At 43.6% G+C, this 26,255-nt stretch overlaps 1 protein-coding gene across 1 annotated transcript in view; it reads left to right on the top strand.

Annotated features, from left to right (window-relative positions):
* Positions 1-26,255, top strand: part of LOC144828843 (desmocollin-2-like) — a 144,865-nt gene that overhangs the window by 29,305 nt on the left and 89,305 nt on the right. The window contains exons 3-4 of the mRNA XM_078687380.1: positions 17,168-17,370; positions 20,538-20,666. Of these exons, the coding sequence (XP_078543506.1) occupies positions 17,168-17,370; positions 20,538-20,666 (332 nt within the window). The remainder of the gene's footprint in view (positions 1-17,167; positions 17,371-20,537; positions 20,667-26,255) is intronic.

Below are 26,255 nucleotides of genomic sequence, written 5' to 3' on the forward strand. Positions count from 1 at the left end.
ATCGCTCTGCCCCATCGGCCCCATGGTACTCTAATGATCTTCGAAAGCTTAAATCGGAATGTAAACGCCTTGAGAGACGTTGGAGAATCACCTTCTCACCTGACCGCAAAACTCTTTATAAATCTGTTTTAAAAAACTACAGGAAGAAGATCATCGAACATAAAAGAATTTTTCTGGAAGAAAAAATTAATCGCTCCCAAGGTTCATCTAGGGAAATATTTGAGACAGTCAGATCTTTTACGGATCCCCTAGCTTTAAAACGACCTCCAGTGGTGTCACAGATTCTTTGTGACAACCTTTCTGGTTTTTTCGAGAACAAAATAGCCACCATCTATGATTCCTTCCCTAGCAATACCCATGTAAATAAAAGCTCCATCAGCCCCCCTGCCCTAGGCCCAGAGTCTACGTTCTCCGACTTTGCAGAGATTACTTTGGAACAATCTCTTATGGAACTTCTAAAAAGCAAATCCGGCTCTCCTCTAGACCCATGGCCTGCTAAACAATATAAGTCCTTAGCCCCCATTCTTAACCCCACTCTGAATGGGATCTGGAATGATTCCTTACAGTTGGGAGCATTCCCAGACTCCTGGAAACGAGCACGACTTGTTCCTATAATTAAGAAAGCTAGTGCCGACCCAAATGAGCCTTCCAACTATAGGCCAATTTCCTTGCTACCAGCCCCTGCTAAAGTACTCGAAAGACTCGCTCAACAACAATTAGCGGGTTTTCTAGAAACATCAGGTGCTTTCCATGATTCTCAGCATGGCTTTAGGCCAGGATACAGTACTGAGTCGGCACTAATCGAGATGTCAGACACAGTACGATGGAGGATGGACGAGGGATCAAGAGCGGTGTTGGTGCTGCTGGACTTGTCAGCAGCATTCGACACCGTCTCCCACCCCCTCCTCCTTGAACGCCTCCAATGAAGGGTATCCAGGGCACGGTCTTAAAGTGGATTTCGTCTTTCTTGTCCAACCGGACCCAGGCAGTGTTCACTCCCCCATTCACTTCAGAAAGTCGCCCTCTTCGGTGGGGAGTCTCTCAGGGCTCCTCGCTCAGCCCTCTTCTATTTAATGTTTATTTTTCACCCCTTTTTGATATCATCGCCCAAACTGGTATAAAGGTCACCTCTTACGCTGATGATATCCAGCTTTTGTTTTCATTTAGCAGTATCACCCCCACAACCTTTGACCCCCTAAAAAACTGCCTCCGCACAATTGCCCAGTGGATGGACAATAATTTCCTAAGGCTGAATGCAGGAAAAACGGAGGTTCTCTTTTTCCACCAGCCAACTCCACTTGACCCTAACATCTGGTGTCGTCTCGATTTGAGTGCCCCCCTTTACCTAAAGACTCTGTGAAAAATTTAGGAGTTAGATGGAACTCCAACCTCACATTCCACCATCAAGTTCATACAGTCTCCGCAGCATGCCTCGCCAAGATCAGAATGATAAAAAAGTTCATCCATTTTCTGCCCAGTAACACCAGGAAGATTGTAGTACAGGCGTTAATTACTTTGCACCTCGACTACGCCAACGGCCTTTACACTGGTCTGTCTGTGGGTCTTTGTCATCGCCTCCAGACAGTCCAGAACGCTGCGGTGCGACTGGTTGGTGGTATTCCCTTACGTGAGCACATCGCTCCTCACCGTCGTGACCTTCACTGGCTACCGTTACACAAAAGGGCAGAATTCAAAGCTCTGGTATTGGCTCACCGGGCGTTGCGAGGCAAGGGCTCTGCCTATCTCTCCACCTGCTTGATCCCCTATAAAAACACCAGGACTCTACGCTCCTCCTCAAAAAATCTTCTTACTGTTCCCAGATTCAGGAAAACTCACTCAGGCGGGAAAACTTTCCCAGTGTTGACCTCGGCCCTCTGGAATAAGCTACCAAATGCCATCCGGCTGATCAAGGATGAACAACCCTTCCGGAGAGCCCTAAAAACTTACCTGTTCTGCTGATCTTCTGTCTCTCTAATAAACATCTTAGTCAGCATGTAATCACTCAGGAGCGCCGGGACACCCCGTTGGGGTAGCTGTGCGCGATACTAAAATACACTAAATAATACCAAAGATTGATCTGTATTGCTATGATTATATAATAGCTTGTTTCGTAGGATTAGCAATATTGAAATACGTTGTAAGGTTCATGTTTCATCATTATAGAGATAAAATAATTTTATCTGGCGGAGCTCACACTGTAGTGTTGCGTGATTGTTATTCCAACACCTTTTCAGGTCATCAGATCCTATCAAATAGATGATGATCAGTATGATGATGAATCTTCTCTGAGTTTGTGTATGATCAACCTCCAGCCAAAATATCAGGCACACAAGACAAGGCACTACATGAGACTAGTTTATGAACGTGCATTATTTGGCTTAAAAATATCTCACATACAGGCGGGGATTATGGAACAATGTTCATTATCATCTTGCTTCTCCCGTTTATACTTGATGATTCAAGTTTCTTCATCACTTAGGTAGCCTTTGGTTCATTTTGATTGGTTGTGCTGCCAAACATTTAGTGCTCCAAATTAACTGTTATCCATTTAGGAAATTTAAGAAATGTTCATTCATAATTCTCCACCAAATATTTGCTTTCCCAATGAAGCCATTTTCATCTTGACAACATTCTGTGCAGGAGCCTGGCCTTGACAACTCTACTTTAGCACCTTGGGAATGTGTGTATGTGATTTGAACAGCTCAAGGCTACCTAATAAAGCAAAGGGGTGCTGTCCAGAAGGAGGGTTTACAATCATGTGGGGAAGAGGGGGAAAAGTTAATACTGGCATCACTTAGGAAAGACAAGGAAGGCAGGGTTGCCATATAATGATGAAGACGGTACAGGAGAGAGGACAGCAACAGGAACATGGGTGGTGGGTGTTGCAGTTGGAGACAGGGATTTAAGGTGCAGAATAGGAAGGGGAAGTAAGTTTGAAAGTTACAATAGAATGAGGGGTCTGGGAGGAGAGGCGAAGGAGGGTGGCAAATGTCAGGGCTCGGAAGAAGTGTTACCATTTAGTGGCTCCAGCAGTAGTGTGGTTATGTTGTAATGAGGTTTTGCATGAAGACGAATGTCTTCATTTCTTTCCATAATTGGAGAAAGAAAGGTGCCTTGCCTTTACGATCCGAACTAGGATAGAGATCCATACCTTTGCAATATAAAAAGAAAAGGCTTGGAATCCTATCTTCTCCGTCTTGAATATTCTTATTTCCAGTCTGAAAAATCCAATTGGGTTTGTAAAGGTGTCAGGCAGGGCTTAGTTAGCAATGGCTTTGAAGAGTGCCAAGAGGTCGAACAGGACAAGACCACTATCCTCCAATTGTTTGGTGCATGTCTTCATTCTGCACTTTGATCACAGTTTGGACTGGTGGTCTTGCAGGACGTTAGTCAACTTTATTTACTCATTCTTGTGATGCTGTTTTGCACTGCCCATCTCAGTGATCTTTCCTTTCCTAGAATTGGAAAGTTTGTGAATGACCAGTAGTTACATAGTTATTAAGATGTCATATTAAAAGTTGTGGGCCGTCTCCATCTAGATAGCCTATAATCTCACAATATCTGTCACCATTTCAAAATGCTTGTGTAGCCTTCCTTGCAATTAGGACATCTTTGTACTTATGAGAACAAATTATTAACAGTTAACAGTGAACTTGGTGGGTTAGAGGCGTTTGCACACTACAGCTGATTATGGTTGACATTATCACAAAATTAACGCTACAGCAAACATTATATTGCCATGACGCGAGGTGTGCAGTAGACTTAATTCTTGTCAGCTTGAGGAGGAAGGGCAGCTGTTGTTGGTGAAAGCTATGCAAATTCTGTTTGACGGTTGGCACAAAGGCCACCAAGACCATATAGATAATGACTGCCTATTTGTTTAATGTTATCTGAAGAGTGTATCGTTATTTGACTTAATGTCGGTTGTGTGACTAAGGCGGGAGGGTCTCAGTGTGATTTGCGGCCTGGAAATTAATCAGAAGTGCACCCCACCCCTGAGATAAAATATGTTTGCAAGTTCCTCAGGCTTCTTCTCTTCTGAGCACCTTGCTGTCCACTTTGCCCCTTCTGATCAAAGACTGTCTCCATCAGATATACGTGGGGGGGGAGTTGGCTTTCCAACACTGGGTAACCACTTGTTTTGTGAGCAGTTAAAAAAAGTCTAGAAATCTAGCTGTTAGTTTGTTTTTATCTGTGCATTGAAATGTACCCAGTGCGCATACCTCCAAAGTATTTATGGTAGTATACGCTGTGGTCTGTGTGAGTTGAGATGCGATTGAAGGCCAGTAATGGTATAGGGACAGGCAGGACAACAGCATGTGCATCATGTCACCTTCTCCAGAACCACAATGTGAGCAACATGTGTTGGCTCCCAGAAAAAATGTTTTGAAGTTGGCTGGGGAGAAGTAGACCCTGTGGAGAATGTTAAATTGCATAAATGTAAACCTAGCATTTCTAGACACTTCTGAGGGTAAAGCCAATATTCTTGCCCACTGATTGTCATGGAACACAGTGTCCCTTTCTGTGTCCCATCTATCGCAGAGGATTATTAAGGATGATTTATATGTGTGTTCACCCAGTGATTGGTCAACCAGCAAATGAGTCAACGTCTGATTACCATGATGTGGAGATTTTGTATGACAGTATGAGTTTGTTGTTCTTCAGAATCAGACACTATGTTTCAGTAGGTGTGTAGGGAGTGTGTTGGTACTTTAAACACTATAAAGTGGCACTTGTGAATATCACATTGCTATTTTAAATCATCAAAGGACAATAGTAGTTCTTCATGGACAAAGTCGCCCAAACTCTGGACCCCAGTGATGTTTCGAAAAGTCAAGTCCAGGGACATCTGGAAATTCTTGTTCCTCGATAGACCCAGCCGAGGAACAGCTGGAACATATGGGATAATTTGAGCCATTATTTGCAAGCTTTTTTAAAGCAATGGTGCGCTTTGTGCAGCAATTGAGGATGTGGGGAAATGTTCGCCATGATGGACTAAAATGTTGTAGTATTTACACAAGTCACCATGGAGCCTCATCTGAGGCAGTGTCATCTAGGTAGCTGTTGGTCATCCAGCGGCATACCCATTGCAGCTGGGCTTCAAGATAGTAGGGTTCTAAATTAAAGGCTCCAAGGCCTCCTTTGTCTGTAGGGAGTCTCATCTTTGCCAGTGCCTCCCTGCTGCACCTGCTTCCTCCCTGCTGCACCTGCTTCCTCAGATAAGCTCTCCCAGCAAGGTATCCAGGGTATGAAAAAACTGTGCTGGTAGATATAGTTACAGGTCTGTGAAATAATGTGATAGTCTGAGAAGCATGACTATTTTGGTAAAGACGGTGCAACCCTTTACAAAAAGTGGCATTGTCTCAGAAATGGTCACTTGGCTATGGAGCCTTGACAATGCTTTAGTGATGTTGCCATCAAATCAATCTTGTTTGCAGTGGTAGATTCATATCCCCAAAGTGTTAAACAATCTGTTTTACTAAAGCAGCATCCCTCCACCAATATCCAAGCTAATCTCAGAGACACTTGGGAGAAGGGGAATTTTTGCCATTTGACCTTTAGGCATGATACTTTAGCAATAGGCATAAAGTAATAGCTAGTGTATACTGTCCACGAAAGTAATATTGCAATCCATACTGTCATGCCACACCCTAGTAGCATCTGCAAGGACAAAGAGGGGAGGCATTTGAGACGTTCTGCATGTTTGCTGTGTGCTTCGGTGTTCAGTGAGGGCACTGGCACGTGGTACCTCAGCCACAGCTTGCCTTTCTATGTATAGTATGGAGTTTTCTAGCTCTTCCAGTCCAGGGTTCATCTAGTGCCCACTACTGCGTTAGTGTAGTGTCCACGGATAGTAAGTTTAAATGCTTTCCATTCCATTTGTGCAGAAGAAGGCAGTGCCCTGATTGATCTCAACGTATGTGTCAATCTTTTGGTGAAGTGACTTGTGGAATACCTGGTTCTCTAGAGGGCTAGGTTGCAAGCACCAAGCATTGGAGAATGTATTATTCCTAAGCTAATGCCTAACCATAGTGGGTTATTTGTCAGAAAGGACTCTGCCCAGATACTCTGTCTGGATGATAGAAGGGATTAGTGTTGTGGAACATACTATCTGGTTGAGTCCGGCATTGCTGTCATGTTGTGGAGATTAGAAAGAATAGACCCTTATCCCGTGGTTGTGTTTGCACGAAATATCTATTAGGGGCCATTGATTCAACCAGTTTGCTAACTATTATGTGAATTGGGTGCTTGTGAAGTTGGAAGAAATGACCTGTCAAAATTCACATCCAACAACTAAAGCCTCCCCAAGTAGCCATGGGACGCCACCCCATAGGGCTAGTATGTATGATAGGCGTTAAGGAAGATGGCTTGACATAAATTGGGGGCATAGATACCATCTAGTCTGCCTTTTTATCAGTCCGTATCTACCATCCTTATCCAGGATGCCCACATTGATGCAAATTAGTATGCCTCATGAAAAAAACAAGACGTTTGTGAAAAAGACTTGGCCTCTCCAACACTTCTTAAGGGACATGGCTTCCAGTTCTGTTATGTGTGATTCTTGCAAAAAATGCAACATGACTTCCCTTACATTTGAGGTTATATGTTGAAGTTCAATAGACCTGGATGTTCCCTGTGTTCTCCTTCACTGTTAATAGTGAGATGACATTGCCTGAAAGTTATATAGCCACCTGGCCAAATTAACCTGAATGTAGTCCATCTAGATATAATGGGATCTGTGCAGTGATATCAGGTGCAGCTGAGCTGGCAATATGCTGTCAGACTTTGACACTCTATCATTGAAGAAGTAATTGATTACTTTGTGTCTGGTGCATGTCCTTAGAGAGGGTGTGTGGTAGATCTTGTCTTGGTCGTCACATTGTTCGTCTTGACTTGACTGGAAGAATGTCCTGCTTCTTTTGGAGACTTTACTGATGATTGTTTTGTAGTAAGTCACTCAGACTTTGTGTTTATCTTTAAAAGTGGCCTTATCAATGCATACCCATATGCCAAATGCTCTACGGGCATACATTTGTTGCTTTGATCCACCTTGGTGGCTAACTCCCCAGCAGCTATTAAATAAAACACAGAACTCTTTCTTCGACAGTCTGCCATAATGGCTCACCACATGTCCAAATTTTCTATCATTACCGCTGTAGTTTACCTAGAAGCCCAACATACCCCTCACTCCTTCAGGGAATTATAGCTGTGACTATGGTTGTTTTGCCCTGTTATAGAAAATCCTGCTACTAGGAAATTTTAACCTCATACTAGTTGTACCACATAATAAACAGACCGTAGAAATCATTGATAATTCAGTAACTAGAATTTCCCAATTGATCTCTTAAGCTCAGGCGGCAGGGCATATTCTGGACTTGGTATTCACAGACTTGACAGCTTAGATAATGTTACTACGTTCAGCTCCTGCTTTGTTCACAAGTTGCAGCAAACAAATGTTTGACGGAATGCTGACAATGCAAACATTCTCCCCCAGTCAAAAGATCTTGGTTAAATCAATTGTTCCTTTGCTCATTACGCCACCCCAGTTTAGACCCAGCCATATGCAAATCAGTCTTGATCCTGACCCCATGGGAACAGTCCAGACCGAACTGCCAGGTCAGGTCCTCCTTTGCCCAGAAACAAGCAACCTGGGACTGGTTTCACAGTATGTCACCCTTCTTCAGCCAGGCTAGCTTGAATACGGTGGCACAGTGAGCAAGGGACCCACGTCTGGGCATACCCATCCCACTTAGGGCGAAAAGTTTTACAGCAAACAAATGATGGACGGAATGTTGACAATGCAAACATATTCCCCCAGTCAAAAGATCTGGGTTAAATGATTTGCTCTTTTGCCCACTATGTCACCCCAGTTTGGACCCAGCCATATGCAAATCAGTCTTGACCCTGCACCCCACGTGCACAGTCCAGACCTAACTGCCAGGCCAGATCATCCCTGGACCGGAAACAAGCATCCTGGGACCGGTTTCAGGGTATGTAACCCCAGGAGGAGGTGTGGCGCCGCGGTTAGGGCGACTGACTCCGGAATCTGGGGATCACGGTTCGATCACCGGCAGCAGATTAGCCCAGCACCATATGACTCTGGGCAATAGCTTGCTTAATCTTCCCGCCAGCCCCCAGTGCCTAGAGACCCTTACAGGTGATTGTGCGCTTTACAAATGTGGATTATTATTATTATTATTCTTTGGCCAGGCTAGCTTGAATCCAGTGGCACAGTGAGCAAGGGGCCCACGTCTGGGCATCCCACTTAGGGCGAAAAGTGTTACAGCAAATAAATGATGGACGGAATGCTGACAATGCAAACATTCTGCCCTAGTCAAAAGTTCTGGGTTAAATCCATTGTTCTTTTGCCCACTATGCCACCCCAGTTTAGACACAGCTATATGCAAATCAGTCTTGATCCTGTGCCCCATAGGAACAGTCAAGAACAAACTGCCAGGCCAGGTCCTCCCTGGACCGGAAACAAGCATCCTGGGACCGGTTTCAGGGTATGTCACCCTTCTTTAGCCAGGCTAGCTTGAATCCAGTGGCACAGTGATCAAGGGGCCCATGTATGGGCATACCCATCCCACTTAGGGCGAAAAGTGTTACATCAAACAAATGATGGACGGAATGTTGACAATGCAAACATTCTCCCCCGGTCAAAAGATATGGGTTAAATCCATTTTTCTTTTGCCCACTGTGCCTGGCAGTTCGGTCTGGACTATTCCTATGAGGTACAGGGTCAAGTCTGATTTGCGTATGGCTGGGTCCAAACTGGGGTGGCGTAGTGGGCAAAAGAACGATGGATTTAACCCAGATCTTTTTACAGTGGATGCAAGCTAGCCTGGCAGAAGAAGGGTGACATACCCTGAAACCGGTCCCAGGATGCTGGTGTCCGGTCCAGGGAGAACCTGGCCTGGCAGTTCGGTCTGGACTGTTCCCATGAGGCACAGGGTCAAGACTGATTTGCGTATGGCTGGGTCCAAACTGGGGTGGCGTAGTGGGCAAAAGAATGATGGATTTAACCCAGATCTTTTGACTGGTGGAAAATGATTGCATTGTCATCATTCCGTCCATCATTTGTTTGCTGTACCACTTTCGTCTTAAGTGGGATGGGTATGCCCAGACGTGGGTCCCTTGCTCACTGTGCCTCTGGATTCAAGCTAGCCTGGCTGAAGAAGGGTGACATACCCTGAAACCGGTCCCAGGTTGCTTGTTTCAGGTCCAGGGAGGACCTGGCATGGCAGTTCGGTCTGGACTGTTCCCATGAGGCACAGCGTCAAGATTCATTTGCATATGGCTATGTCCTATCTGGGGTGGCGTAGTGGGCAAAAGAACGATGGATTTAACCCAGATCTTTGACTGGGTTAGAATGTTTGTATTGCAAGCATTCTGTCATTCATTTGTTTGCTGTTACACTTGTTCACAAGTTGGTCACTTTACTTGTGATTATAGCTAAAAGTAACTTTAAGCAGGTATCCATAATTTGTTTCTAGGCTTCAGACTACACTGCCCAGCAGTGTTTGATGCAGAACGGAAATCTCTAATTAGTTAATTTCAAAATCACTATTTCCCTTGACACAGTAGAAATGCTATGATCCAGAAATTCCCAGCCACCTTCCAAGCCCTCTAACAAGTTGGTTCATTCACATTTAGCCATCCTAAAAGAAAAAAGAAAATCTGGAAGAAACCATGGGGTTAACCAAATCAGGCACAGACTTGTGACAAAAAGCCCATGAGGGGCTACCAGAAGGTAGTCCAGAGAGCAAATAAAATCATTATGCCATTATGCATTTCATCGCTGTATGACTGCCACTGCCGACTGGTTGAAACACAACTCCCTCCAGTTTAACAGCTCCAAGACCGAGGTACTCTACTGTTCCTCGGACCGCGTTCCGCGTCCTTTACTGACTGCCCTTTGGCCTTCTTCCTCCTTGGGCAATGTGGTGGCGGTGGATTCTGTCCGTAACCTCGGAGTCATGTTTGACTCTAACCTTCAGTCGGACGGCTTCGTAAAAAAACTATCTCCACATGTATGCTGCTACTCCGTACTTTGCGGAAAATCCTCCCCCTGCTCCCGATCCAGGCTAGGCCAGAGGTGGTGCGTGGCATTATCCTTAGTAGGATAGATTATTGCAATGCACTGCTTTTAGGGGCACCTGGCACTCTGATCTACAAGCTGCAGCGCATTCAAAATATGGCTGCGAAGCTAGCTCTCTCCAGGCCGCGCGCTGCTTCCTCCTCCTTTGCTCTTAAAGACCTCCATTGGCTGCCAGTCCAGCAGCGTATCCTTTTTAAATCATCCTGCCTGGTCTTTAAAGCTCTACATGACCAAGGCCCAGTCATGCTTCATAACCTCTTCTCTTGGTACCACGCAGTGAGACCTTTGCGTTCCTCCTCAGCATATCTTGTGGTGGTCCCGAGGATTCATAGGCTACGGATGGGGGGTCGGTCCTTCGGACACGCGGCTGCTAAGCTGTGGAACTCCCTCCCCCTGTCTTTGAGGAGCTTGAAAGACCTGCCATCCTTCAAGAAAAATCTAAAAACCTATCTTTTCCCTAGAACAACATAATAACGTGTCTATGTAGCTGGTTCAGTAATGTCAAAGCGCCAGGATACCCTATGGTTGGCAGCCCGCGCTATATAAGTGCACAATACATACATACATACATTATGCACCTCAGATAAATGAAAAGTTCAAAATAATACTGTGATTTATAGAGCGCGAACAGCTACCTCCTAGGAGGTTTCCCGGCGCTATAGCAACAGGTGATTTGCAGGATGACCTGCGTACAGCAGAGAGTCCAGCAGGTTACTCCAGATTAAAAAGCCAAGTTTTAATTTATTTCTTAAAAATGGTTTCAGAGTTGATTTGTAAGCATGGGCGGATTTTGCGTATTGGCAATTCGCGGATCTGCGGATTTGCGTATTTGCGGATTGCGACAATACGCAAAATCCGCGGATCCTAGCGTATTTTTTTTTTGCGTGTTCGCACGGGTTTCTGCAAGTTCGCGAGGGTTTTATTGAACAAAACGCTCGCGAACGTGCAGAAACCCGTGCGAACACAATGTGCCTACTCATGGCCAGGGGGTTCCATGCGAGTGCACATGCCTCTTGTGTGTATAAAAGGTCAGAGGCCGATCAGAGCAGCAGATGAAGATACAGAGACTCCTGGTCACAGGAACAGCACAGGCATTGTGCTGCACATGCCTCTTGTGTGTATAAAAGGTCAGAGGCCGATCAGAGCCGCAGATGAAGATACAGAGACTCCTGGTCACAGGAACAGCACAGGGATTGTGCTTGTGAAAGTCAAGGATGCAAAGGCCTCTATCCAGCCTCACAGCTGACTTTCGACTGTAGATTTGGTAATAAAGAAGGCACATTGCCCAGCCTCGACGACGCTCTCGATTGTTTCTGGGCTGATGAATGAGTCACTGCATTTGAGCTTCAACTAGTTCCAGCGACCATGTGTGTGTTTACAATGGCGCCAGCAAGCTGCCAGCGCCGTTGTAAAATAGTTACAAAGTTAGCTTGCACAGGAAGCACTTAGATAAAATAAAGCAGCACCTGCTTCGTTTTATCTAGTGGTTCCTGTGCAAGCTAACTTTGTAACTATTTTACAACGGCGCTGGCAGCTTGCTGGCGCCATTACATGAGTGGGTGGGGGTTCAATTTTTGAACCCGTTACATCCGCGGATTTTTTCTGATTTTTTGGAAAATACGTAAAATACACGGATTGCGTATTCACCAAAAATCCGAAAAATCCGCGGACGTAACGGATTTGCCGCCCATGCTTATTGATTTGTCGCATGGCATTAGGCAGAGTATTCCAGAGCATGGCAGCCCTAACCGTAAAGGATCTGCTCCCCAGTCGAGCTTTCCTAACTCGGGGGGTGCATAGCATGTTCTTGGAGCTAGATCTAAGTAAGCGAGGCTGTTTGTATGCACCAAGCCTCTGCTTCAGATAATTGGGGGAGGATCCATGGAATGCCCGAAATGCTAAGGTTAGGGCCTTAAACTTTATTCTGTTAGTGACTGGCAGCCAGTGCAATTCTTTGAGGTGTGGAGAGATATGTTGCTTGAATGGGACATGTTTAAGCAATCTTGCTGCCGCATTCTGGACCAACTGCAGTTTCTTTATCTGGTACGCTGGAAGGCCTAAATATAGGCCATTCGAGTAGTCCAGGCGGGAGGTTACTGTAGCATGAACCACTGAGCGACTGCAGTTTTCTGGGAAAAGGTGTAAGACTTTGGGCAGGTTCTTCAAACTACCAAAGCAAGCGCCTGTCGCCTGTTGAATTTGGGCCGAGAATGATAGATCCGCCTGCAATTTTACACCCAGGTTTTTTGCGCAGTCTGCGGGGGCGGGGGGACAACCCATTTCCACCAGCAACCAAAGTCTGCGGTGGGAGGTTGGCTGTTACCGGAGAACAGCACCTCATTTTTTCGGCATTCAGCTTGAGTTTGTTGTTGTTCATCCATTGCGCTATGTCTTTTAAGCAACTCTTAAAATTCAAGAAAGAGCCACTCGACAGATCTTTTAAAGGAAATACCAGCTCCCATGTCTTTAAATCTTCAGGGAAACAACAGACTAGGAAGACTTAAGGAATTCCCCAATCATATCTGACCAATTCTGATAAAGCTTGATTCATTTCCATGAGGGCAAGAATCTGAAGTGTTTGACTGATGTCTTTGAGAAATCAGAACGATCTACCTTTGCTCAATCAAACCCCCTTCTTTCTGCTCTTCCCATTCTGCCTCTACCACAATGCGACTTGAAGAGCTGTGCTAGGATACCAGAATGCCAAACCTTGTTTAACTGCCACATTAACTGGACACTTGCTTTAATTTGAACATTATGGTACACACACCATACTTCTCTCTCTAATGCAAAGTACTATAGGTTCTAGAACAAGGTTCACCGTTCACCTGCTAACGAAACCTTTTGCACACCTATTGGAGCTGGAAATAACTGCCTTATCATGAATCTAAAGTTGCTAAATAAAGTCATGGAGTCACTCATCGGCTTCAAGAATTTACCAACTAATATCATACACAATAGCAGTCTCGTTTGAGACCAGGGATGGCGACAGAAACCAAACTAACCAATTTCAGAGAAGACCTTTGTCATCTCTTGACACAGGTCACTGGCACATCTAATCCAAGTCAATGTAAATGCAATTTATGACACAGCGGCGCACCAAATACTGCAGAAACATCTGAAAATTAGCTGAAGTCACTGACACAGCTCTTCAGGTTTTGCCACTCTCTTTTAAATTAGCGCCAAAAATTAAATGGGCACAGTCACTTCCTCAGTAAAACACATATTTACATTTTAACATTTACACGAGTCCTTTGTCACATGGTATTTGTTACTTCCAGATTAATTTTGATATGTTTGCAGATGATATTCAGCTGGAGATCTGAGTAAACAGAAACTTCAATCAGCAAAACATCATCACTGCATGCTTAAAACTTATACACTTCTGTGTAAGGAGCATTATATAATATTAAATGATGAGACACTTGACATTCTCATAAACAGAGGCTCTCCAACTGGCAGCTTGACTTTGAAATAGCCTAAGCAATTAGGCACAGCTCCATCCCCAGTTCAAGCAGAAATAAAATGTCAGGGTCGATTCTGTGCAGATTTCCGATCTTCACCTGCAATTTCGTATGTTGTAAATACATGAATCTCCCGTTTATGATGTGAAAATGGCTCATACCTTTTCTTTTTCTGCTAAGGCACAACATTAAAATTACCAATGATCTTCATTAGCAACCATTTGACAAGAAAGATAGTTCTGTACTTGGTATCTTCAACATGTGTATGGGATGTGGCAGGTGGCAGCTGCGGCAATACTTAAGTGGGGATTGGGCGGGACGGGAGATTAGGGGGAATAATATATATTTTTTAACTTACCTGATGACGGGCCGCCTTGGTCCTCTTCTCCAGTTCACCTCCCAGAATGCACTGGGGCAAAGGCTCCCCACCAAATCCCGGTGCTGCTCTCAATACCATGAGAGCAACACTAGGATTGGCCTGTGTGGCGTGGTTTGCCACTCAGACAGTACCTTGGAACCTGTGATGTTTCTCCAACTCGGCTGTACAACCCAGCTGGGGTGGAGAAACCTATGTTTTCATGTCTGTTTGGCCAGCCTAAGACAGCTGGTCAAACAGACATGCGCACTTACAGGGCGCCTTCCACTCCTCCCTGCTATGCATGTCCCCTTCCCTCCCTACACTTCTGTCATCGGCTCAGTCAGTTAGCGGTCATTTTATTTTTCTCTTGACTGCTGACTGACTGACAGGTGGGGCACCGCTCCTCCTCTATTACGGAGGAGCTGCCCCTGGATGTGGCCCACACTGCTTACAGATAAGTTGACTGTATTGCGCACTCAACCAAAACCTCCAAACATCATAGCAGACTTCATCACCACACAGCTAAGACTGAACCAGAAAACTGAGAATCAATATGATTTTGGTGATATGTGCACAACTCTGATACTTGCCACAATTAGACATGATGAACCAACCACATTTTATAGCCTTTAAAAGACACCCAGACCATCCCATTCTCCTACAATTCATAGCCCCCTTACATTCGTTGCAACCACCACAGAAGTACGGTTTTAAGATTTGGATGATGCTCAGCAAGTGCAGCTACAGATATCAACTTTTCTGGAAGAGTCTGGCTAGGTGGACTGAACTTCTACGAGCATGCTAGTGTTACAAAGTGGTTTCCGTCCATACACCTATACTATACAAATAATTTAAATAAATACATTAAATGAATCAGGTGGGGACTTGAACTCTGTTTTGACTGCCTCCTGCTGGAGCACCAACATATTCGAGTCATCAGATCTGCAGACTCTTCCACTATTTCTCTTGTTGTCTCCGAGCGCATTTGCTTTCCACATACTCCTAACAACACTGGCCATTGGTGGGTATTCATGGATTTGGATAAGAACTGGGGTGTTTTTGCTATTATTAGAAAGGCAGGGCAGTAGTGTTTCAGCTGGATCTCTACATGTGTGCTGGGTTTGGGTGCATCTACCTTGTATGTTAAGTTAAAGTAGGACGCGTTCGTGGAGTCTGCTTATCCTTGTTCCTACCTTTGGTTGACCTTCTTGGGTTAGAGACAAAAAGAAATAGATCAAAAGTGATTATAGAATGATCAGTCTGGTCTGTTATGGGTGGCATCTGATGATTGCCATGGTGGTAAAGATGAGGTCTAGCGGCTTTACTTTTGTATGGGTAGGTAAAGTGGCAAGTGTCCAGCAGATCAAGGAAGACATGCCTCATCACCGTTGTTGATTACTTGCATGGGAGTATAAAGTCATAGAAAAAGACATTGTTCGGAAAGCTGTTGTGATGAAAATGGACATTAAAGTGTAGCTGAGTGGCTGGTAGTCGTGGTAGAATATGGTGGTCTCTGTGGCTGATTGTGGGAGATGGCAGGACAAGACCTTGAAGGTTTTAAAGATATTCTGCACATAGAGTGCCTTATGGTAAAGAACAGTTGGTAATGTATTCTGGGATGCAAGAATATATAGTCTGATAATTTGACTCCATTCAAAATAATTGTGTTGATCCTCATTCAAATGTACAGTTATTAATGTTAAACATTATATACTGTTACGACGTTAATGGTATACAACATTAGTTTCCTTTAACAGTACAACATCTTTAATGAACATATTTATTAAATGTATTATTTCTGAAAAATGTACTTCCTGTCTTGTCTCATGGCCTTACTCTTAGTACATGAATGGTTTTTTTCCTGAGTTTTCGGGTTTATCAATAGCTTTACATATTGCAACTATTTCAGAGAGATACTACCTTGTTCTTGTTTAAAAAAGGATGTGGAGATCCTTTTTGAACAAGCCCTACTGTTCAAAAGTCTGCTTTTTCAAAATATTCACTTCTCTTTTTATATATTATTGTATTCTACCGATTTAAATTGTGGATTTACAGACATTAGGTGATATACAATTTCTAAAACTGTTATATTATTTACCCTCTCATTAAAACTGCTCCTAGCAATACTTTCTGAAGTATTATTACTGCACGCTATTGGAACAGTTGTCCAGCTGCTGGGGAACCAAAAACTGAGGTAGTTAATGCTAAATCTTTCATGAACTAGCACTCTCTTGGTCCACCACCTCTTGTCTTCCTGCCAAGTCTTGTGACATGTCCAACCAACTACAGATGCATAAGGGTACATCAGACTACTTATTAGCCCTAAGAAGCGCTCCGCTTTCCCATTTCTGAGAATATGATCCAGTCCAGGTTTGTCCATCTGTATTCTGAGACTTGCAGTCCTGATTAGATAAGGAGAGAAGCAGGACTACAGATTCCCAATGCAAAGAAACGTCTGAATTGCATCAGTTACTTACACATGGAACTGTGACTCATGGGCGCATGGTAAACATGAAACTCACACATGGAACTGGGAAACACTGATCCTATTCATCAGACCTGGTGGCGCATAGACCCATTTTCAAATGCCCTGGTCATTGGAAATATAAAATGGGGTATCCTGGATCCGCTTTGGTAATGTGTTCCTTCAAAAAGTACCTGAACACCTGAGTGGTTATTAAAGCAATGTGACTCTAGCAGTGTTTAATCATCAAAATAGGGTACAGTGTTGCACCATGTGTTGCAGAGTTTAGGTGTCAAAGGTAATATTTATGATACCAGAAAAACAGGGGTTTGTCACTGTGAATTGTGGCACTTGTTTTAACGTACTGGGACATTGTGTAGACCACCAGTGTGGCTTAAGTTACTGATAGCCTTAGCCTGAATCTCATGTCCATGCATTACAGCAGATCTAGTCGAAATACACGATTTCTATTTGTTTCCTTTTGATGTGTCTCCTATGTCGCATTAGATGAGCGAGGGCGGATTATTTTATTTCATTTTAATTTCTTTGAACTCTGTTTGATTGAAGTAAAGCTGTTTTTTTTTTACTTTCATGTTCTCATAGTAATTCATTTGAATTCAATTTAAAAATTCCCCTTAGTTTCAAAATGTCTTTCATGGAATGTCAACAATTCCCTGTGGAACAATGCATGCGCAGAAGAGCCACACACTTTTTAGTATTTCAATTCCAGCTTCTAAGTGCCTTCATCTAACGTTGTTGATGCACCAATTATTTTTCAGTCAACGTGGCCGATTGTCTGAACTCCGACCATCTCATTGTTCGGTCGAATGACCCAGACTTCATAGTCGGAAACGATGGCTCGCTCTTCGCCAGGCACAGCATTTCAATGTCCTCGGGGAAGCGGACTCTGACGCTCAGCCTGGAGGATGCGATCACGGGAGTCGAAAAACAGCTAACTGTGAAACTGAAACACAAAAATAAGGTAAAGTAACTCCTGCATTTCAATGTTGTGCTTTGTGTAGAGGACACAGTTATAGTACGCTATATGCAGTGCTTCAAATGGAAAAATAGAAGTGCAGTTACTCTGTACCAGAGTATCTGCATGTTTCTGAGAAGTGCCGGTACTCTCACTCTCAAAATAAAAAAGTGCCGGCACTCCGTACCGGACAGTACTGGCTCATTTAAAACACTGGCTATATGTGGTCAGGTGCGTAGATACCTGTGGTGCAGCAGCGCCGGAGGCCAGGTCCCTGAGGCGCCCCTTGAACTCCGATTGCTGTATTTTACTGACCCACCAGCAGTCATGGGGGTATTAATCAGTCTCGGTCTGTGACTTGCCCCGATTGCTATCATGTTACAGACGAGAGTTATTTTTAGAGGAATTCTTGCTACTCGCAGTAACTTTGTAGCAATTTGCTGGAAATGGGACCTTGGCACAGGGAACGGGTCCCTCTAATAGCTAAGTCCTAAAGTCTGAAAACTTCGATTGTATAGCACCCAGGCTGCAACAGATGCCCCAACTAGAAGGAATATGTGACCTAGTAGAGGGAACATACGACTAAAATGCCACGGAATCATGATTTTAAATGAGTGATGTCGACATGAACGCTACACAGGTTAAAAGGCGCAGTGCGCCGCAATGATACAAAACATGCTTTCGACATTGTGCCTTCTGTACATTCTAATAAGGGCGAGATGTGTGTTGTGTTGTAATAATGTAAATAAGGGCATTGCATTTGCCCATCTCTGGTAGTCATGTAGGCGACCTGGCCCGCGTGCACGACAAGGCCACCCCTGACAGGATTCACTTTGAATGTGTGATCTTCTGGCGGCGCAAGGATCTCTGTGCTGTCTTCCCTCAGCTACATCCAGCGGAGAGATGCCCTTCTCATGTGATGCCATATTTGTCACCCTGTGGTTTTACATTTCCTACGTCGTTTCTTCCACTTTGCATTTTCAGTAACGTGGCACGACACCCGAGCACTTTTATATTACAATGTATGTGGCAAAAGCACAGGCAGATCTAAAAAGCAGGTGATGAGACGGGTCTCTCTCCAGCTCTCCAGAGTAACACCTGTTAGTGCAGTGCATTATGAGTGCTGTTTGAAAAATCAAGTCATTGTTAATGTTTCAGAGTGCTTACATTCTTGGAGGCAGTGGCATCTCTAGAAGTGAATCGTAAGGAGGGGCACTCAGTGAAATGCAGATAAAAGAGCTGGTGGCCACCTGCAAAGGTCATATACATATATAGGTTCACTTAAATGTTTATATCTGATTTGAGTGCGTGTAAGCTCCTTCGGTTCTCCAGGCCCGTGGTCAGGTGGTGCGCTATGATCGGGGTAGGGTAAAGATAAATTAGTGGCATATCATGAAGCTGAGCATCGCATTAAAACAGCGAGCTTGGGTAAGACATGGTGAGAAGAAGAGCTTCACATGGGCTATTACAGAGAGCAGAAAGAAGGGTGATATGCAGTCATGAGAAGATGTTTCTTAATGAGCGAATGTTAGGACGCATTTGAAGGCAGAGCAAAAGATGGAGTTTCGGTCTCTGTTTATGTTATCGGAGAAGGACCTCTCCAAGATGCACTTCTTTTCGAAAGATATGGTGCTTCTGTTTTTGGGTTGCATGTTTGGTAGCCCCTCTGACATGGGTAACTTCTAAGAAAGGTAACTGTTGAAGTGTTAGGCTCTCCTAGTGAAGCAAGCTCTTCCATGCAGCAACTATGATCAATAGCTGGTCATTCAAGGAAAGGAGGAGCTGAAGTGCTAAGTTTAGTTGTTTTATGTGTTGGTCAGAAATCTCGCAGGATCATGTCAGACAGCTCTATCAGTGGAGTCAGATTTCAGGCCTGAACCATAATCAATGCAGGAAATGAGCAGAATTTCTAGTGATACTGCTAAGTCTTGCGTAAAGTGGGAAACATCGTTTACAACGCGGGTATTACATTGCGATGTCATTACATCGCAATTTTTACAACACAAGTCGTTACAACGACTTGCTCTGGATGGCGTTCCAGGACAAGGAATAGTATAATTTACTATCCAACACCTTCCCTACTGTATGTAGACTGGAGTTGGAATAGTAAATTTTACTACTCCTAAGTCCAGCGCCCTCCAACGCAAGTCGTTGTAACGACTTGTGTTGTAAAAACCGCAATGTAATGTACCGCGATGTAAATGTATGCGTTGTAACGTCATACATCCGCGTAAAGTATGCACGTTAGGGGTTTGAGCTCCTGCATTTTAAATCTTGCTCTGTTAGCCATGTCTTGTCCAGGCTCCTTGAAGTGAAGGTTTTCATCCAGGCAGAATCCAAGTTTGTTGGCAGTGTGAGCACGTTTTAGAGTAAAGTCAATATTCTTGATGGCTTTGAGCCAAGCCTGCCTGGGTCTGCAGTCGGCAGCTTGGTGAGAGATTTAGAAACGGAGTCTTCGAGGAACTGAGATTCATGCAACTATTGGTGAATGGCTTGAAGCGCTGGCCTGTTCTTAGAGACGGAGTCAGGCAGAGTCCAATTTAAGATAAATGTGAGTGTCAAAGACGTGTTGAAAAATATTCAAAGACCTTTAAGAAGGGTTCCAGGTGATTCAAACTAATCTTTGAAGTTGATTGGCACCAGGATGGGGCCCTGGGGCGCAGCATAGTGTGCAGCAGCAGGCAGAATATTGAGGTGAATAACTTGACACATTTCCAGCCCACAACATCTACTTGATCCTTTACCTCAAGAAATAGGGTGGGACTAGGCGTGGTTGTGTAATAACGATGAGTGTTCCGTGCCCTCACTTCATGTGTTACATTATTAGATCAGCAAAGCGGCTGAAGTTTTCCGGCCGCCACCCGCTCTTTCATGCACTAGTTTGCACTTTGCATCTTCGACAAGCACTCCACCTCCTCCCCGCCCTATAAGGGGACAGTTGGAAAAGGGGACCAACCTAGCAAGATTATAGCTGTAAAGTAAGACTACACAATCCAACGAGCCTGGGCTGAAACCCTGGAACGAGCTGCCCATGATAAGTGTATGTTATATGTTTATATTTTTTATGCAAAAAAAAAAAAACAATAACAATTTATTGAAATTAAAAAAAGAAGTGCTCTGCGCTTCGTTCATCCATTGGCATCAAATCACTCTTGTATTTGTTTACATTTCAGGAACACAAGACGCACAAGACGAGAATCGCGAGAGAGGCGCTCCTCAGGCGCACCAAGCGGCGGTGGGCTCCGCAGCCCGTGTCCATGATGGAGAACTCTCTGGGCCCCTTCCCGATGCTGGTGCAGCAGGTGGGTGCCGGGCCCTGGCTGCAGTGGTTCCCATGCCTTACACGCCGTTTTTCTCCTGCAAATGTAGCCCTGGACACATCTTAGCCCATAACCATAAATGTCGTTGCATTATTTTACACCTGCAATCCGTATAGGGAACTGTATTGGTTAAGGGTTTGTCATGAACTGTGTTCCGAATGTTTTCTCCTGAGTTCTATTTTTCCCTTTGTGTGCTCAGTCCACGTGCTTTGTAATATCTACAGTAAAGTTTCGTGCACTATCGTGAACTACAGTGCAACCACGTGTCAGTACACCATGTCCAAAGAGAGCTGCTTTAGCTTAAAAAATGGTGGTTGGCTGTCGCTTACCTATAGTTTATTAAGTTCCCACCACGCCTCAAGGTAAATCGTTCAGCAGGTACTGTGTTTTCTTGGCGTGAAGCCACAGCCTTTCCCAACATAGTACTTACTGAAAGCAAGCAATTATTTAAGAAGTTGATAATAGTGGACGCCTTCATTCTACGTTTGTGAACTGCGCTAAATTGCATGGACCGTTATCGCCATCTACTGGGTATATGTAGTTATGGCAGAGACTGTCTCCTGCACATTATTATTAGGGCTCCCCTCCAGGTTGTAGTTTTTTATTTTTAACATTTCCGTCTGTATTTATCCATATTTATTATTTGGCCATCTTACAGGTATTTTTCCATATTTATTTTGTGTTTCAAGCATAAATGTAGATGTAAAATGGTATATTTCTGCGTTTATATAACTCTTCGACTGGCACTCAAATATGGATGCCAGTCACGTTTTAGCAATCTAAGCAGCCACGTATAACAAAAGACTATACACACAAGTACATATTAGCCTCATACTACAAATATATGTTATCTTATACATGTATTTGAGGAAATCTCATCCTGTATTTTAACCCTCCATGCTCTCTGCCTGCTCAGCTGTTGCCTAGAATTCATTAAAGACAGCATGGAGTTTCTCACAATTAGCACAATTTTCAGTATTTTTCCACTTTTTAAAATAAATACAGACAGGAAACACATTGTTAGGGAAAAGGGGGGTTTTGTATCAGTTATAGGTGGGTGCACTGCCAGTTCATACGCATACAGTTATAGATAATATAAGTCTCCTAGGTGCTAGTCGGCGAGTGGACAAACCCCAACCACTCCTTTGAGTAGAGAACTACTACTAACTAGTACATGGATTGCCGAAGCACTCTATTATGAGTAAACAAGATTGTTCAGTGACAATTTACAAGCAATTTCAATAACATCAAAATGACAGAAGTGAAAAGAGTTCCAAAAGATGAGTGAATCTTGGAGTCTTTAATGAAGATTACAGCCAGCCGACACGTGTTTCATCGCCTTCGCGATTCCTCAGGGCTGAAACAAACAAATAAGTAGCATCTAGCATATTCTTTGAGCGAATAAATTGACATACAAGACCATATTGTCTGGTCATTAAACCGTACAGTCAATGCTTCCTCCTACCGTGAGCATACAGTGATTTTTTCAAATTTGTTTCACTAGTGCCACCACAACACATCCGTGTCGAAATAGGGTGTCTACAACCGATGTTCTATAAGGACGTGGATATATGTGAAAATGATTGTGATGGATATGTGCAGGGTACGAAAAAATCATTGGGTTTCTAAACCCACAAACAATGACACGTGCTCTACGTCGCAGCGGAGGTGTCCTATCCGTGTACGGCTCTTACATCCTTTCATGCTCAATCTTTGTGATAAAGTGAAAACATGTGTCATTGTGAAAGCATACCTAGATGGCCGTGTCCACGTCAGAAGGTCTGAATATTTGTTGAAAAGAAAAGACAAAAATCTCATCACTAACCGTGCTTAAGTGATATTCAGGCAAGATATCACCACAATGAAACTGTCCGCCAGTAACTCAAAGCAGACTCACCGCTCAGCTGGTGATAATTCCGACCCAGCCGGGCCCTTGACCAGTTGCACTAGTTCGAGTGCGACCAGCAGCGGTAAATCTCTTTATTTCTGTGACAAAGTAAAAGTAGAATATGTCACCTTAGATACATAGTGTTCGAAACGTCATCCCGGGGATCTACGTTTTTTCTTTCCCTATGTCATTTAATTCCACAGAGATTATCTCATTAGAGTCATGGTATTCAAAATGATCTGCGTTCACATTCCCCCTCTTATTATTACTTAGAAATCATTACTAGTACCGAAATTATAAACGTACGCTGCATGTCAAGCATTAATCTTGAAGGTACTTATATTCTACTTACATGAGTCTATAGATCACAAAAGTATAAGTGGGGCTCGGAGACCACCCGATATATTGTATGAAATTTTGAGACTTCCGTTTTCTAAGAAGAGATGCTGTTAGAGAAAATAATATTACCGTCAAATGTTGCCACGGTTAGTCATTATTGGACAACGTTCTCCATTGGAAGGTCTCGACTTAGTCTTACCTATTTAGCTTCCTGTGCGTGGATACCGGTTGCGGTTCCCGTTCAAGCGTGTATCAAGCTACAAAGAAGATGAGCGATAGGGGTATTACGACCTATGCTCGTTTCTAGAAAGTGAATCATAATAACCGTCCTGTTACACTATTCTTGTACGCTCGCATGATTCACTTACCCGTGTTAGGCTCTTCCAACTGTGTCCGGTGGGTGCACCTCCTCCGAGCCCTGTTCCTGTTTGGACACGTGATTGTGTTCAAATCAACGTATATGCGCGCCAGAACGTGACGCGTTCCGTAGACTAGAGCGCATGAGAGAATAGCGCTACCGGCCATATTGGATTGTCTCAATGTATTCCATCCAATTCCGCCAATTACTGACTCAGTTTGTCAGTAATGTGATGTTTACATAACGTATAAGATAAAAAACAGTGTGTATTGAGAAATTATTCATATATGTCTGTCAGACGCGAATATATATTGTTCCCGATATACGATTAGTTGGTCGCAGTATCAGTCATCCGAAGTGCTATAATCGATGCATACAGCGTACATACGTACCATATTGTCGGTCGGCGTGTGTCATAGGGAACTCGGGTATTTTTCAAGGTGAATTCATATTCACGCGTGCAGCGTGACAATAGATTCTGATATTGTTACCAGTAGTGAAGTGCGCACCGTGGTTGAGAAAGGTTTCCTTATAAGTGAATAGCCCAATCATACTGTGACTGCATATCACAAAACATTATGTACAATATCATAAGTTAATATTTGGGTCTCATAACAATATTTATCAGTACAGGAGACTCATCCCAGCATTAGGAAAACTCTAGGTATCAACGTGTTACACAAGCACAATTCTGCAACATTTTTGACTTTTGTGACAATCACATGTAACATTCAATCTCCCAAAAAGTATTGCATTTCTTGATCATAATTTAACCCTAACTCTACAGATTTCAAGCGCAAAATCCAAGTCGCTTCAGTGCGTCTCAGTCTCAGTTCACGATTCCCACCTCCTATTGCCAATGGTATAGTTTCTATTCCAAAAAATTGCACCTTTTTGTTTTTTAGATCTTTTTGGCATAAGGCTACGTGTAAGGGCACAGGATATTTGGGATCACAATTCACAATGGCTCTCATATGTTCCATCATTCTCTCTTTCAAAGGTCTAATCGTGCTTCCCACATACTGTTTGCCACATTCACATTCAATAATATAAATGACAAATTTGGTTGTGCAATTGATATTACTCCTGATGGTGTAATCTACTCCATCAGGGCCAACAAAGTTTGTTGTACCGTGTTTCGCCCATTTACACATACTGCAGAATCCGCATTTGTGGAAACCCAGACCACGTTGTGTCAACCAATCAGCACTCCTAATGTCCCGGGGTACTGTGGGACTCAACTTGCTCCGTAATGTATTCCCTCTTCTAAAAGAGATTTGTGGTCGATCTGTGATGTACTCAGTCAATGCTTTTTCGGATTTCAGTAGACTCCAATGCTTGTTTAGGCTTCTTCGTAAGTCAGAATGGAGTGAATTGAAATCCGTGACCATTCTTATGTAGTTCTTATCCTCAGAATTAGACTTTTGTCTAGTGGTTAGAGTGTCTATTCTCTTAACTCTCTGAATTCTTTTCTCAGCTTTTGCAATGGTGTTCTTTGCATAACCCCTAGTGTGGAATCTTTCTTTCATGCTGATAAGACATCTCCTGAACTCACAGTCCTCACTACAGTTTCTTCTTGCCCGAATAAATTCGCCAAAAGGTATGGCGTTGATCTGGTGTGAGGGGTGAGAGCTTGAGGCATGCAGGATTGCATTGCATGCTGTTGACTTCCTGAACAGTCTACTGTGCAGACAATTGGATGAGATATAGAACTCAATGTCTAAGAATTCTATATTCGTTTTGCTCCACTTCATCGTGAAGCTGATCTTCCACGTATTATTATTGAGGTAGTCAAAGAAATTCTGTAGTTGCTCCACTGAGCCTGACCAAATGAGGATGCAGTCATCAATATATCGACCCCAAAAGATTATGGAGTCGATATATTGAGCACCCTTCTTGCCCCAAATCAGGTCTGCCTCCAGTGCGCCCATGAATAGATTTGCAAACGAGGGTGAAATCTTAGAGCCCATGGCTACACCTTGCTTTTGTCGGTACCAGTGTTTATCACACATAAAATAGTTATTTTTAAGAACCAATTCTATCATCGTGGATAGCATCTCAGTGTGTTTCCAAAGTGTGGCCGGTCTGTTACAAAGAAATTTGTTAATAGCCTGAATACCCAAATCTGTATCAATACTGGTATACAGGGACACCACATCCATCGTTACAAGAAGAAAATCTTCTTGCCATTCCATGTCTGCTAGGGTACTCAGAATGTGCTTAGAGTCCTGTATGTAGGAAGGTAAGTTTTTAACTAGCGGGCCTAGGAAGAGATCCACGTATTCCGCTATTCTTTCTGTGGGGCCCCCTATGCCAGATACAATTGGTCTCCCTGGTGGAAAAGGTAGGTTTTTGTGTATCTTGGGCAAAGTGTATAACCATGGATATGTCGGTCTGAATACTTTTAAATACAGGTGTTCTTCCTCGTTCAGTAACCCTGATTGTTTCCAATTTAACAAACGAGAATTAATCTCAATCGTTAAGGGACCAATGGGGTTATAAGTGAGGCGTTCATAGCATAATTCATCTTGTAATTGTTGACGGATTTCTAGTTGATAATCTATGCGATCCATTATCACTACGTTCCCTCCCTTGTCCGCCTCTCGTATGGTGATAGTGTTGTCATTCATCAGTGTGTTGAGTGCTGCTCTTTCCCCAATGGTGAGATTATCCTTGTATTTGAACATTCTGTCCTTGCATAGACGGTTCAGGTTGCCAAGATCTTCTAACACACGTCTATAAAAGTTGTCTATGGCATTGCCACCAGGTAGTGTGGGAATCCATTTCGACTTTGACTTGAGCCCACTGACAATGCTGTAATCAGATTCTATGTCCAACTCCTCTAGAAGTCTATCCATATCTAGAGGAGAATCTTCCATATCGGTCAATGATAGGAGAAGGTGAGTTGCATGCACATCATTTATTGATAAAGAATCAGTGGTGCTTATTACAGGTGTATTTCTAACCCCTCTGTCCCTTTTCTCCA

Source organism: Lissotriton helveticus, chromosome 4_1 (genome assembly GCF_964261635.1).
Source record: "Lissotriton helveticus chromosome 4_1, aLisHel1.1, whole genome shotgun sequence".
NCBI lineage: Eukaryota > Metazoa > Chordata > Amphibia > Caudata > Salamandridae > Lissotriton > Lissotriton helveticus.